Below are 16,152 nucleotides of genomic sequence, written 5' to 3'. Positions count from 1 at the left end.
CAGAACATTGCTTCTTGAGGTTCTCTATTGATTTTTCAAAGCATCTCTTCCGTAGGCTTTCTCAAGACTCTGACTGGACTTTTGCCACCAAAAAACAAGTAGATAAAAAAGGGGAAACAAAAAGAAGGCCTTCCAGAAGTTGTTTTCCTTTCACTTTCTTTCTCTTCTTATCATTCCTGACTTTTCTTTTCTTTTTTTCATATCAACTCATTTCTTTTCAAGGTTCTTTCCAACCATATAATAATACAGTATCTTCTTTGGCCAGTAGATGGGGTCTCAACTGTTATTTTGGGTACCAAGATGAGGGAGACCTCTAACAGCTGATTATCAAAGTTCAACAAAAAGAAAAAAACATTCTTTTTACAATTTCTTCTAACACTCAAACAATATTGCAGGCAAATCAAAGTCACTTTTAAAAGGCAACAAAATTCCAATTTTTTCAAACCTTCTCATCTGGACTTCTGTAGATCACGAATGCTTTTAATAGAGGCTTCAAGCCATCCCTTTTTTTCCTGGCTTCCACGAGACTCTGACTTGAACTTTTGTAGGATATCTCCTTGTCTGTTTAGGGGGTTTCTCCTATCCGTGGCGGGATTTGCCTTATCACCCCAGCATCTACAGAGTATCCCCTTTAATCTGTTGACCCCTTCAGGATCAACAGTGCTCAAAAAAGAGCCCAAACAAAGGAGTTAGAGTTAGGAGAACTTCCTTCCCTCCACCCTAAGCATGGTGACGTCACCACAGGAAGTCCCCTTCTTCGGGTTTTCTATTGGTTCTGCAAGCCATCCCTTTTTTTTCCGGCTTCCACGTGACTCTGACCTGAACTTTTGAAGATGTTGAATTCCTATAATGGATGCTTGAAACCATCCCTCCACATCTAACTCGCACGTTTCTGGCCCTTTTTCCTGGAGATGATTAATTGATTCTTCTAGCCAATCATTCACACCCTCCCTGGCTGCCTTAGGACATTCCTCCGGGAGGTTGGTGGCAGATGCTTTAAGCCATTCTGGCAGGGTGTGTTTTGACCGTTCAGAGGAATCCTCTTTTAAAAGTTTGAGAGATTTCTGCAGCCACCTCAGAAGATTTGACCCGGGTTCCTTAGATTTTTTAATTCTGTCTACTGAAGCTTTAAGCCATTGATGGTTCAATTGATGTTCCACCATCTGAGGCTTCATTTTCTCTTGAGCTCCTGTCTTGTCTTCCTTCTGGTCTCCGTGTGTCAATAAGGTGCAGCGGCTTATCCTCTGTAGTTCCTCTCTGGAAAAAAAATCAGAATGTTAGCTGTGAATCTGCGCCAACAACAAAGTATTCTTAGTTAAAATAACGGGAACTTCTTTGATGTCAGGAAACTCTCACTCTGAAAGTTTATGAATATTGTTGGGCACCGGGGGATGGAGATTGAAAAGTCTCCTCTATACCTATCTTCCCATTCCATGAGACTAACTCCTAGATTTGTATATGTGAAAGTATAAGAGCCACAGTTTGTTAATTTCTTTCTAAAGTAAGAAGAATGTCAGGTTTTTCCAAGCTTTCTAAGATAAGGAGACCCTAATATGAAATTCTGGAAGAAATAGTTTGTGGTGTCTATCGAAACATTTCTCACCTGCACAGTATTTCTTCGTACGCCTCTTTCTCATCGTTAAGTTTGATATTTTTAAACGTCAGAATCTCTGTTTTGTTTCGCAGCTCTTCACATTCAACAGTCAGTTTTGACATCACTGCTCTCTTTCTGTAAATTATGAGGACCAGAGAGATATTAGCCCTCTTAATTTATTACTTGAATTATTAAGTATTATTGTATTCTATTATAACTATTGCTCTTCTCTTACTCAGTCATACATACATACATACATACATGCATACATACATACATACATACATACATACATACATGAATGGAATACTTCTTTTATCCATTATATCTGGCCTAAGGGAATTAATAAATAAATCTGAATTTGAAAGAAAAAGTCAAATCGCTATCTAAATATTTCTCACCTATTAAGTTCTTCTTTGAGATTCTTATTCTCCCGGAGGAGCTCTGCTTTCTCTGCAGCTTCTTTCTGAGCCTCGCAGCGGAGTCTCTGGTTCTCTTGCCTCAGTTTCTCCAGCTGCCCAAGTTCCTCTGAACTGAGTTTTCTGTAAAATATCAAGAGCAAAGTGTAATTAGCTCCCTTAGGTTTTTTTATTTGAATTATAAAACTTGTTTAAAATTAAAACTAATTGAAATAGCTGAGAAAGGAAGAGAAAGTCAGGGTGGCTATCTAAATCTTTTAACCTGCTCAAGTTTTCTCTGTAATCCTTGTACTCTTCGGCCAGCTGGTGGTTTCTCTGGATTAGGTCCTGAATTTGGACTCTGAGCTCCTTTTTTTCTGACAGGAGTTTGAATATTTCCATTGTCTTTCTGCAAATTATGAAGACCAGAGAGAAATTAGGCTCTTGGGGTTTTGTTTTTTTTACTTGAATTATCAACCTTTTGATACAATTACAACAAATTCCACCCTTTTTTCCCAAGCTTTACTAGAATATAATTTTCCATCACTTGTTTCATAAAATGGCCCGTCCCATTGCCAATGGACAAATGATGAATGTTGTATAAAAAAGTGTGAACTGAATAGGGTTATAAAATGATGTGATGAACTATGCAAAGACTTACGTATAACTCTGGCTCGTTACTGTCTTCAGATCTTCTTCCAATTTTTCACTTTTTGTCTGAACAATCTAGAGAAGCCAAAATACATCACAAGTCAGGAATATATTTCCATGCTAGGTTGCTTACCCGATGGGAACGCATCTTTCAACTGATGTTCTGGTCCATGTGCTTTTCTGGACTCCGGGAAACCTGGCAGTTCCGTGAAGAATGAAGAACAAAATGAATTTTAAACGCTTGCTTCATAATTTCCTTCATTTCATGGTCATGAGAAGAATTACATGAATTTGTTTTCCATAAATTCTCTCATGTCAGTGTAAAGAAGATATTCGTTGAAACATCCTCTTTAGGAAAAAAAAGTCTAGGGTGTAGACAAGCATATTTGTGCATATTAAAATCATGCATGTCAAGATGAGCACAAATGTGCAACTCCCGATTTATTGCTGTAGATGTTTAATGCAGGCAATAAAGGCTATTCACACCGGGATAGAAAAAGAAAGATTTAGTGTTAGTTCATTTGTTTAGGAAATGCAAAACACGGTGGTTCAAACAAAATCTGAATCATCTACATTTTATTTCACCGCCATTGGTGTGGTATGTGGCCAAAGAAACTAGCTAATGTGGCAAAGAAGGAACCAACCAAGAATGAGCATGAACTCTGACAATTGCCATTCTTGAATAGAAATTACAAATAAACTAGTTTGTATTGAATAGATGTGTGTGTGTATGGATTTCATCCATATAGTAGAAATATAAAGCGAACATATATACTCTATAAAATATGCTGCACATGCATTATTCACAATTACCAATTGTGAAGAAATCATTTCTTTTCATTTTTCTCATAAATATATTCCAAGGTGAGCTACAAGTATACATTATATACCTCAGCAGGTCTCCGTTCTTCGGTGGTAGATGACAGAAGAGGAAGTCTCGATCGTTCTCCCTGCAATGACCAAAGACCCAATTTTTAATGATTTTTGGGAATGGCTGGACGAGTCCCTGCAGTTTTCTTAGCAAGGTTTTTCAGAAGTGATTCGATGTTGTTTTCTTCCTAGGGCTAAGAGAAGCTAACTGGCTCAGGGTGACCCACTTGTCTTTGCTTCTACAGTGGGGCAAGAAATGTCGGTCTCTGAGTTTGCAGGTTGATGCCTTAACCGTGGCGTAACAGAAACCATAATTAATATTCTGTCTGTCTGTCTCTAACTACCTAATCTGCCTGTCTGTCTTTCTTAAATTTCTATACATTCCATCCAGTGGTGGGATTCAAACAATTGAACAACTGGTTCTCTGTCCTCATGACCAGCTGGGTGGGCAGGGCTTGGTGGTCAAGTGTCTAGGTGGGCGTGGCCAACTCAATGTCACTCATGTCGATGGGGGCTTCGCCTTAGCTGTTACAGTGTCATAAGGGTTTACCGGAGAGGCAGTTTCTGTAAGCAGGGCAATAAAGATTAGGCTAGAAACAACACTAGAAAGTTTCCTTCCTGCCTTCCTTACAGGATTAGTCCTGTAAAGAGGAAAAAACCAAAGTAAGATTTCTTCCAACCACCGGTTCTCCGAACTGCTTAGAAAGTTAACCACCGGTTCTCCCGAATACGTGTGGACAGGCTGAATCCCACCACTGATTCCATCACACGTTTACTGTGACAGCCTATGAACAAATATTTTCTCTTACCTCTTTTTGGAGACACCTCAGTTTTTTTCTTAATTTCCTCAACCGATAGTTTTCCATGGCAAAATCAGTGACGGAAACTAGAAGGTAAAGAAATAGGTGACAAGGCAGAATAGCTTTGGCATTTTTATTTCAAAAATTGGAATGTAAACTTGAGAGACAATGTCTAGAATAGGACATGATTGGTTAATTACATTTGCCCTCAAATTCCTCTACTCTGATCCTTTAGGACAAGCGTTGCCCTTCCCTCCCCAGCAGTTTCCCCTTTCCTTTTTTTCTTTCAACTAAATATTGGGCATTTCTATTCCAATTGATAAGGTCCCATAACCTTAAGCTACTTTTCAATCTCCTATGACTTACAGGGGAAGTTTATGATCTTTTTCATGAAAGCAGATGGATAGACGATTCAACATGTGGGAGACATTCCTGTTCCCCATTCGATTTCCACCCCTTCAAGTGTTTCTAGAAGCTACAACCTACCTATCTAAACCCCACATAATTCAATTTTCCTATTTATATGTGGCCCATCTGACCTAAAGGCAACACTAGGCAGCTAAATGAAATAAAACATTAACAGATTATAACAGGTAACATCAAAACTAACATTGCTTTAAAAATGTAAATCCTACAATGTAGGGGATGCAGCAGTGATGGGATTCAAAAAATTTAACAACCGGTTTTCTGCCCTAATGACCAGCTGGGTAGGTGAGGCTCAGTGGTCATGTGACTGTTTGGGTGTGACCAACTCAATATCACTCAGGTCGATGGGGGCTTCACCTTAGCTGTTACAATGTAATTAGGGTTAACCAGAGAGGCAGTTTCTGTAAGGAGGGCAATAAATATTAGGCTAGAAACAACAGCAGAATGTTTCCTTCCTCCCTGCCTTCCTTACAGGATTAGCCCTGTAAAGTGGGGGGGGGGGAGGAGGTTTCTTCCAACAACTGGTTCTCCGAACTGCTCATAAAGTTAACAACCGGTTCTCCCTGATAGGGGCGGACTGGCTGAATCCCAACACTGGGATGCAGCCATGGATCTGTGAACTATCTCAAATGATCTATATAACTGGCCGTCAATATTCCCCATGAAGAGCCTTTTAATTCAAAGAACGTTTTTCTCTTTCATACCACAACGGACCCAAACAATTCAAAACAATTTCTAGAGGTACATTTTTTTTATTTAGTATGTGGGAAAAGTTCTCACTTTGTTCCCAAATGCCAATCTGCAAAGGTATCCCAACAAGTTACTGCCTCACAGTACATTTTTTGGGAGGTCGCATGACATCACAATTGCATCAACAAAATTTGCAATAGTGATGAGAGCTTCATATGCAAAACAAGCTCAGCTATTGATGTTTGCAGATTTTTTTCTTCAAAGTTTGATCAGAACAGAGGCCGACAAATAGCATAGGTCTTCTTGATACTCTTTATTGATTCTATGATTTATCTGCCTTTAAAATGGGGATGGGCAACAGGATTTTACAGACATCCACCAAGGTGTCTGCCCCCTCCCCCCAAATTTCACTAAATACTGAAAGCAAACATGTCATCAAGGCTTGGTGCAAGGTTGGCAATGACATCTCAGCTCTAGAAGTGTAACCTGTGACCCACTTGACCATAATTCCAGAAGTGTGTCCTTACCCGGATCCGCTGGTCCTCCACACGTTAGCACCTCAGCAGCACCTTAGCACTTCACCTCCTCAGCACTTCAGCTCCTCAGCACTTCAGCACCTCTGCACCTCAGCTCCTCAGCACTTCCGTACCTCAGAACCTCAGCACTTCAGCACTTCTGCACTTCAGAATGTCAACACCTCAGAAGTCAGCACTTCAGCACCTCCGCACTTCAGCACCTCCGCACTTCAGCACCTCCGCACTTCAGATCTGTAGCACTTCAGCACCTCAGCACTTCCGAACCTCCGCACCTCAGCTCCTCAGCACTTCAGTGCCTGAGCACTTCAGCACCTCAGAACCTCAGCACTTCAGCACCTCAGAACCTCCGCACTTCAGAACCTCCGCACTTCAGCACCTTAACTCCTCAACACCTCCGCACTTCAGCACTTCAGCACTTCCGCACTTCAGCTCCTCAGCACGTCAGCACCTCAGCACTTCAGTACCTCCGCACCTCAGCTCCTCAGCACTTCAGCGCCTAAGCACTTCAGCACCTCAGAACCTCAGCACTTCAGCACTTTCGCAGTTCAGCACTTCAGCACCTCAGAACCTCCGCACTTCAGAACCTCCGCACTTCAGCACCTGAACTCCTCAACACCTCCGCACTTCAGCACCTCAGCACTTCAGCACCTCCGCACTTCGGTTCCTCAGAACTTCAGCACCTCAGCACTTCAGTACCTCCGCACCTCAGTTCCTCAGCACTTCAGTACCTCAGAACCTCAGCACTTCAGCACTTCCGCACTTCCGCACTTCAGTACTTCAGTACCTCAGAACCTCCACACTTCAGAACCTCTGCACTTCAGCACCTTAGCTTCTCAACACTTCCGCAATTCAGCACCTCAGCTCCTCCGCTACTCAGCACCTCAACTACTCAACGCCTCAGCACAAGGATTGGGATCCTGGATATATATATGTGTAGCAGTCAAAGTCATCACAATCAGTGTTTCATGACATGGCCCTTAATATTTTATCTAGCTGTGGATGGGTGCTAGGGGTGAGCCTTATATGGCACACAGGAAATGGGCACCTTTGAATATGAAGGGGGACAAGAGGTGCCCTCATGTCACCAAAATAAGGATATCATAGTTCTAATACCAAAGGCAAATGGCAAACCTTTACTCTGAAATCCACACGGTTCCTCATATATGTGGTGGTCTCATCTGCTTTTTTTGCATTTTTATAAACTTGAAACAGCAGAAACAAGAAAAAAATCCTACATGAAGGTTTTCCTGGGAAAATTGTATCCACCTTTGTATCCCCTTTAGCCGAAGAATTCAATTTAATTCAATATTTTATCATCCCAGTTGTTGAAAAAAAATGAAAGAACATCACCAACTTGCCACATAGGAAACACTGTAGAAAATACATTTCCCCCCATGTTTAAATTTGCAAGATGAGATCTAATGGAAGAGAATCATCTTTGTATCTCAGGGTTGAAATGTAGAGTCCTTGGTGCTCTCTGAGCTGGGTTTATTGCTTGCAGACATTTCATTACCCAACATCATCATCACAGGGACGTGCAGTCAGGGGAGGCGGGGCCTCACCAGCATCATGAGGAAAAGGAAAGAAAAATTAAAAGGAAAAAGGCTGAGGTAGTTGCTGCCAGAGTCACAGTGGATGACTCTGCTTAGTGCTTAACTGCAGTGGGAGGCGAGAGAACTACGGGCCTCCTTTACTCTAGCTTTATGATCACTTGAGCAGAGTTAAGCAAGGGTTAAAAGATGAAAAATTTCTTAGGCAAAGGAGGCACGTGTTCTCTCGCCTTTTGTAGAGGGCATTTTTAGAGGCTTTTTTTTCTTTTCATGAGGGCAGGCAAAAGCAGAGTTGAAAATCTCTCTGAAACAGCTGGAAAAGCTGCGTGTATGGGGAGGGGGAGGAATTCAAAAAGTTTGATTGCATGCAGAACCATGTTGCCTTTTCAAACCCACACACACACACACAAACACACACACAGAGCTGGATAAAAGTATATAAGCCCAGCTTCACTGATTACAAGTTTGAAAAGGCAACATGGCTCCACCTGCAATCAAAGGCTCCGATTGGAAGGCAGCAGGGGAAGGGGGGGTATGGCAGAGGAGCTGCTTTCAAGCCTTTGGAAAATATATCCAATCCAACTTCTGTGTTTGTGTTTGTTTGAGAGTGAGTGAGTGAGAGAGGGATCCAACTTCTCTGTGTGCGTTTGTCTGTTTGAGAGAGGGGGGGAGGGAGGGAGAGAGGGAGGAAGGAGGGGGAGGGGTAAGAAAAAGAATGGGAAAACTTATTTTGCAAGGCGGGAAAATGCTGTCACTTTAAATCAGAACTGAGCATGCCTGGCTGTGGAATTCTGGGAGTTGAAGTCCACAAGTCTAAAAAAATTGCTGCCTCACCAGCCATAAAGCTCACCGCACGTCACTGCATCATCACCATCAGTATGAGGGTTTGATCCCTATTCATATACAGTACAGCTAGTTTTTCATTTATAACCATTTGTTTAATGACCATTGAAAGTTACAACAGCACTGGTAAAAGTGATTTATAATCAATACCCTGACAACCATTGCATGATTCCCATGGTCGTGTGATCAAAATTTGGGTGCTGGGCAATTGGCATGTATTTATAGCGGTTGCAGTTCCCCAGGACATATGATCTCCATTTGCAACTTATTCTTCCAGCTTCTAACAAGCAAAGTCAATGGGGGAAGCCATATTCACTTTTTTTTTTAATAAATTTTTTTTATTTTTTTGGTTACATAAACAACACATGCTCACACCAGTGGGAAAAGAAAAAATCAAAACACAAAAAAGACAAAAAACAGAAAGCAAGGCAGGGGGAAAAAAAAGAAAGAAAAAACACAAGTATATGTTATAAAAAGGAATATCAGCTGGTTACAACATGTTTTTGTGCATCTCTTCCATTAATTCATATTAATTCAAATGTCTTAACCCAAATGTTTACCATATTAACATCATCATACCTCCACTTTTAGTTGACTACAGTTGTTTAAACATCCTTCATCCTTAACTATGCCAAAGATTGAATCCATAACCACATGCTAGCATTTCATTTACTTGTTTATAAAATCCTCCATTAACATCAAATCCTCATATCCTGTTTTAGCTAAACATCCATAATATTTAATACCAAAAATTCCATCCTCCATGTATATAATTTATTATCATTCTCATTTCTTTATGTAATTATATCATATATCATAGCATTTTCCCCATATTAGTTAAGATTTAACTGTATATTTATTTTATTTTTTAATAGTGATAATTATTGTGATTAATAACCTTTATATATGGTCCAAAAATATTTCTAACCTTCCCTTCTCATATCCAATTATTATTTATCATATCAACTCCACATTATATACATTACTATCATTATCAATTATTATTCAACTATGTCTATTACAAATAAAATTAATTAGGTTTAGCTAATTCTGATCTGTATTCTTCCATCTATCAGCCTGTGTCTCTCCAATAACAAAACCTCCTTAATCCTGTTGCCATTCGTGGATCAAGTTCTCCAAACGTCTTTATGAGCAAGTCCAAACAAGAAGATCTTTGCACATTTTTGCCTAACCATATTCACTTGTTAACAACATTGTTATCACTTAAGAACCATGGCAAAAAAAGTCATAAAATTGGGTTTGAATCACCTAACAACTGTCTTTCTTAACATTAGAAATTCTAGTCTGAATTATGGTAATGAATTGAGGGCTACTTGTAATTTGTCATGTCAGGGTGGAGTATCTAATTTTCTCCTTGCTTAGGATAATCTTTTCTCTTTGGTTGTTTGGTGTTAATCCTTGCTTATAAGGGTGTAGGCTACTGGAGAGGATTCATTCTAGTCTTTTTGTTTCCTTCTTAGCCTTTTATATTGTCTCTTTTAGCAGTCAAAGTAATCACAATCTGTGTTTCATGACACGGACTTCATGTTTTGTCTAGCTATGGATAGGTTCTAGGGGTGAACCTCACATGGCTCACAAGAACTGGGCACCTTTGAATATGAAGAGGGACAAGGGGTGCCCTCATGCCACCAAAATAAGGATAGTTCTAATACCAAAGGTGAATGGCAAACCTTTGCCCTAAATTCACCATGGTTCCTCCTATACGTGGTGGTCTCATCTGCTTCTTGGCTGAGAGTCCTACCCCAGAAATGGTTTTAGTGGTTTTGAATTTGATGGGGGATCTGAATTCAGCCTATTTCAGAAAGTCCAAATCAATTAATCAGTGGAACGCCTTGTCTCCAGAAGTCGTGGCTGCACCATCACTGGTGGTTTTTAAGAAGAGATTGGACAGCCAGTTATGGCGTCGGGTCTTCTTCTTGAGCAGGGTGGGTTGGAGTAGAAGTCATCCAATGTCTCTTCCAGCTCTATCATTCTGTTAATCAAAGAAAACTTTATTGGATGCCATAGGATATTTACAACATAAAAAACAAGGCATGTTTTGCTTTTGCTTTTGAATGGAATTGGTCTTTTTTTTTTAAAGTTCTGGAAATTATGCACATTGACAACAATTTTATTCAAGGAATTAAGTCAATATGTACATCTCAGATGGTTCAAATTATGATCAAGGGTGATCTAACTAAGCCATGTTATATCCAGAAGCGGGCAAGATTAGGTTGTGCTTTGTCCCTTTGGCTGTTTTATTTTGGCTCCTGAAGCATTGACCAGTCATGGCCCATGAAAGGAGGGAGGTGAACATATGGAAAGTTCCATTCGGTTAGTTGCCTAACAACAGAGTAAAGAATCAGACTGTGGCAGTTTGCTGCAACAACATTCTGAGGAGTGCCAGCCTACAGAACAGACTTGGCTCCCTCTCTGCTCTTAGCAGGAAAGGAGGGTTAGCTCAAATGTGATCCCTGTGTATTAATTTCGCATTTGAACCTTTGATCCTTGGATTGGCTGACAACCCTGACTCTGCTCTTAAGCTTTGGACTGACTGTTGCATGCTCGTCTTTGGAAAACACGCCAAACATCCAGTTTCAGGAAGGATTGGCAGAAATTCTGAAAGAGTTAGCAGAAACCAAGGATCCGGGCCCAATTCAACAATTCAGCTGTGCTTGCGGGTACTTATAACAGCAAAATGTCAGACTGAAGTCACAAACCTGTTGTCATGGAGATACGTTCTGGCAAACCAAGCCCAAACATCATGTCCTCCTTTTTCAAAACACCTAGAGGTTTCAATGTCATGGCAGATACAGTAGAACCTCTGGTCATGAACACTTCTGATCATGACCAAATCAGGTTCTGACCAAGAAATTCACAAAAGTTTTAAATCTGGTCACGAACACATACTTGGGTGGTGATCAATCATACCCATTGCCAATTTCCCCTTCTAGGCCATTTTTTTTGTAAGCACTGAGCAACAAGGTCCTCAAGTGGCCATTGCATTAATTTTGCTTTAATTTTGGTTAGGTTTGGGTCATGACCTAATCAGGTTGCAACCAAAATTATGAAACGAATTATGGTCAAGACCAGAGGTTCTTCTGTAAAATATACACCCTCCAATCCCCTCTAGTGCACAAATCAACCAATGGCTGTCCACTATGATGTGATACTGGAGCTTGGGCTAGAAAACCATTGAAACATTATTTCCCTTTTTACTAATTTCAGAACAACCAGAACACCTGAAAACCTCTTGGTTGGACTTTAGGAATGCTTCTACTATGTTCATTATACCAAAAGTTCTTTGACTCTAGAGTGTGATGGAGTAGAACCATTGCAGGTCATGAGAGCGTCTCAGTGGCTGGAGTTCTTTCTGCAACAATGGCTAGTCACACCATTTCAAGAAATGATTCCAAAAACGATTGAGGATTTCTCAATGTCTACCATGTGTCTGCTTTGTTTCATCCCTTTCAACCAGAAAGTTTCCACAGCAGGACTACCTGTACAGCCCGTTGCATGACTCCAACTGTGAAAGGACCAATTTGTGACAGACTGGGAGCATTCCTCTCAGTCCAAGCATGGCTGCAGGAGATAGCTCTGTGCAAAGGCAGTTACCAGCCGTTCCTGGAACAATAGTTGTGAGTCCAGAGAAAACCCAAACTGCCTAGCGGCTGTCTCTTGGGGAGCGCTTACCCCACTGAGAGCCAGGGTTGAGGTGGGTGGACCCCGTTCCTCCCTATGGTGAAATGCAAAGCCTCCAAGCTCTGTGCAAGCATATGAATAGCAGGGTCTGAGTGTCCAGGGTTTGTTGCTGCTCCTTTTTAATCCCAACAGTAGAGGTGAGGTCATTTGGCAGGAGAGGGTGTAGTACAGTATTATGTGGCCCTTTGTGAGCTCTTTTCTTTCAGCTTAACCTAGAATGAAAGGAACAGACGGCTTTCTTTCCTGGTGCCCAAATACTAGCTGTCTTTGCTGTGGAATCAGCAAGCCAGCCCAGAACTCTGGTTTCTAGAAAAACGTCTTGGGAGGAAGGCTGCTCCAGGCATGGAGACGATGCACTCCGTGGAGAGAGCAGAGCCTGGGTTCTTCCCTCACAGACCAAGAAGCAAGGGGCTTCTGCTTCTCTCCACCATCTTTCCTCAGACAGGGAGGTCACTGGGCAGAAAACCAAGCAAAGCTTCCTATCCTTGGCATTTGCCATAATGTTACTTGATGGTTTGGTAGTGCTGCAGCCTGCTTCGGGCTGCCCACGCAAGGCCAGGCCCATTCTGGTGGACCGACCCAGATACGTTATGGGTACAGTTGATTTCTGGTGAGAGACTGTTTTACCAGAGATTCTGGTCTCTTGCCACAATTGCTTCTGAAAGTTTTTAAGGTCTCCTTTGTTTGATTGTAAATTTACTTTGTTATTGAAAGGAAATACATTTGATATGATAAATCAGATATGTTTATGTGTCTGTCTGTCTGTGTGTTTTTCGCCAAGTATCAGGCAACGGCCCAGGGACCGGATAAATGAGATAAGATATCCAAACACAATGAACACACCAGTTAACAAGGAGATTTCAGGCTTTATTAAGTACCTGCAGAAGGCAAATTAAATAGAAGAACCAATCAAGTCTTAGAAGATGTTTCCCTCCTCATCCAAGAAGCTTCTTCAGCTCTGATTGGATGGTGGGAAGGAAAGGATTGATATTCCTTGCAGACAGCTGGTCATTTGCATTTTTTTAGAGAGTTGGTGAGACCACTTGGATGTTTGCCTGATCCTCAGGATCACCTGAGTAGTGCAAACGGCTGTGCAGTGTTTTGGGAACTGCTGAAAGGATTCCCGTAGTCTGCAATTTTTCTGGAAATCCGTTCATGCTGCCACACCTTCAGGTCCAAGGATCTCCGTCCAGCTGCTGGGAACCCCATAACCGCCTATAGTAATGATGATACTCAAAAGCCCTGAGTGTATAGCCCAGACTGTGGACCAGACCATGGTCTGTAACTGTCTGACGCGCATGGAAGTCTTGAGAGGTTTCCTGATAATGCACCTCTTCCCTTCCCCATAAGATGAATTGTTATGCCGGCAATGCTGCAGTCAAGGGACCCTCCTGATTTTGGGTCATTCCTTTTCACTTTCAAAGCTTTGTTTCTCTGTGCTCTACTGTTGTCTATCCATTCTTGGCATTTTGGCATAAATTGTGCTTGTTCTTTGGCCCTTATTTCCTTTCCTTCCTCCATATCAATCTCTCCATATTTCCTTTTCCTTTTTCCCTCCTCTCTCTTTCTTTTATCCTCCCACTCAACTCAAGGCAGCATCTAGATAATCACAACTGTTCCTTGATTATGAAGCTCATGTTGTAGTACCATAGTCCATTAAGAAAACAGTTTGCCACTCGCTCCAAAAAGGCCCAAGAAGTTCTGGAAAACCCAAAGAATAAATACTTGCTGATACATTTCCAGTTTGTTCATTTAGTCATCTTGATCGCAGACCTCATGCTACTGCTTCTCATATTGCACGATTTCTTCAGGGCATTTTCTCTGGATTCCTTATTTCCTTTCCTTCCTCCATAACAATCTCTCCATATTTCCTCTTTCTTTTTCCCTCCACTCTCTTTCTTTTATCCCCCCACCCAACTTAAGGGAGCATCTAGATAATCAAAATTCTTGATGACAAGGGTTCATTGGTTATGAAGCTCATGTAACAGCCGAGGTGGCACAGTGGTTAGGGTGCAGTACTGCAGGCCACTTCAGCTGACTGCTATCTGCAGTTCAGCGGTTCAAATCTCACCGGCTCAAGGTTGACTCAGCCTTCCATCCTTCCGAGGTGGGTGAAATGAGGACCCAGACTGTGGGGGCGATATGCTACTCTGCAAACCGCTTAGAGAGGGCTTAAAGCCCTATGAAGCGATATATAAGTCTAACTGCTGTTGCTATTGCTATTGCTATGTTGGAATACCGTAGTCCATTACTAAAACAGTATGTCACTCACTCCATAAAGGCCCAGTAAGTTCTGGAAAACCAAAAGAATAAATACTTGCTGATTCATTTCCAGTTTGTTCATTTAATCATCTTGATCGCAGTAACACTAGAAGCAGCAGAAATGAGAGACAAGTATATATCAAGATGGAATGGATGGGGAGTTTCAGGCCCTCCCTCATGGAAGTCATTTAAGGGTATCTCAAACTACTCATTCACCTATTGCTTGGATTCTTCAGGGCATTTTCTCTGGATTACTAGAGCCATTCCTCCAGATTGTTTCTGGCTTCTTCTGGGGACTCTTGACTGAGTTTTTGCAGAGATGATTGTAGCTATACTTGCATATCTGTTATGGATGCAGTAGAACCAGGCTGTCTGGAACTTGCTAAAGATCTTTGAAGCCATCCATCCATCCTTCAATTTCTTTCAGAGCAAGCAGGTTCTACCCAAATGACTCTCTCCTTCGTCTTTCCCATGCTTGTTTTTGATTCCTTAGATTATTTGCGATCCTGGATGCCCTTAATAGATGCTTCAAGCCATTCCTGAGGACCTACATGGGATGCTTTGCGGTCCTCCCTCTTTGAAGCTGTTTAGAGATACTTCAAGCCATTTTTGGCATCTTGTTTGTATGTTTCGGGACCTTTTCCAAGTTTTTCAAGGATTCCTAAAGCCATTGTTCAAAAAGTGGTATAGGTTCTTCAGAAAATGCCAAGCTTTCTAAGGATCCTTGAAGCCATTGAAATATATTTTCCACGGTTCCTTCAGAACATTGCTTCTTGAGGTTCTCTATTGATTTTTCAAAGCATCTCTTCCGTAGGCTTTCTCAAGACTCTGACTGGACTTTTGCCGCCAAAAAACAAGTAGATAAAAAAGGGGAAACAAAAAGAAGGCCTTCCAGAAATTGTTTTCCTTTCACTTTCTTTCTCTTCTTATCATTCCTGACTTTTCTTTTCTTTTTTTCATATCAACTCATTTCTTTTCAAGGTTCTTTCCAACCATATAATAATACAGTATCTTCTTTGGCCAGTAGGTGGGGTATCAACTGTTATTTTGGGTATGAAGATGAGGGAGACCTCTAACAGCTGATTATCAAAGTTCAAAGAAAAGAAAAAAACATTCTTTTTACAATTTCTTCTAACACTCAAACAATATTGCAGGCAAATCAAAGTCACTTTTAAAAGGCAACAAAATTCCAATTCAGTCTTTTTATATCGTAAAACTTCATATTCTTCCATCCAAATGTGATTTCTCTTTTGGGTCTTATAATTTATCTCCGTGTATTAAGTTGCCACTTTGGAGACTTTTAAAACTTCTTTTATTTAGGTGGGTCTCTAATTTGAAAAACTTCTCACCCAGTTCCAATCCTCTTTTCACACACCACTCCAGCTCGGTTGCTCCAGCTTTATTCCAGTCATAACGGCTGTCCTTCTTCTCCACCCGTCGGGAGGGCTCCTGGGATCAAGCAGGAGAGCTGCTTTTCTCCCGGAAACAACAAGTAATCCCTCGCTTCTTCGCTACCTCTCCAGGGTGACCATAAAGACCTCCTATCAGAGTAGAATCAGCCGGGATATGTGGAACACCCAAATGTAAGTCCACAATAGTTAAAATTGTTGAAGACAAGGGTTCATCCTTCAGTTTCTTTCAGAGCAAGCAGGTTCTACCCAAATCACTCTCTCCTTCGTCTTTCCCATGCTTATTTTTGATTCCTTAGATTATTTGAGATCCTGGATGTCCTTAATCGATGCTTCAAGCCATTCCTGAGGACTTTGATGGGAAGCTTCACGGTCCTTCCTCTTTGAAGCTGTTTAGAGATTCTTCAAGCCATTGTTGGCA

At 41.3% G+C, this 16,152-nt stretch overlaps 2 protein-coding genes across 4 annotated transcripts in view; one reads left to right on the top strand and one right to left on the bottom strand.

The window, feature by feature from the left end:
* FMO4 (flavin containing dimethylaniline monoxygenase 4) overlaps positions 1–16,152 on the top strand; it is a 73,348-nt gene that overhangs the window by 16,348 nt on the left and 40,848 nt on the right. The gene's annotated exons all lie outside the window — the stretch shown is intronic.
* Positions 495–1,829, bottom strand: LOC116514526. Its single transcript, XM_032226103.1, has 2 exons — positions 1,604–1,829; positions 495–1,257 (listed from the first exon to the last, which is right to left on the bottom strand). Exons 1-2 carry the CDS (start codon positions 1,714–1,716, stop codon positions 696–698), a joined length of 675 nt encoding a protein of 224 aa, XP_032081994.1. The 5' UTR covers positions 1,717–1,829; the 3' UTR covers positions 495–695.

This window comes from Thamnophis elegans, chromosome 11 (assembly GCF_009769535.1).
Source record: "Thamnophis elegans isolate rThaEle1 chromosome 11, rThaEle1.pri, whole genome shotgun sequence".
NCBI lineage: Eukaryota > Metazoa > Chordata > Lepidosauria > Squamata > Colubridae > Thamnophis > Thamnophis elegans.
Note: the sequence above shows the minus strand (reverse complement) of the source record. Positions and strands in the feature narration are given on the sequence as shown.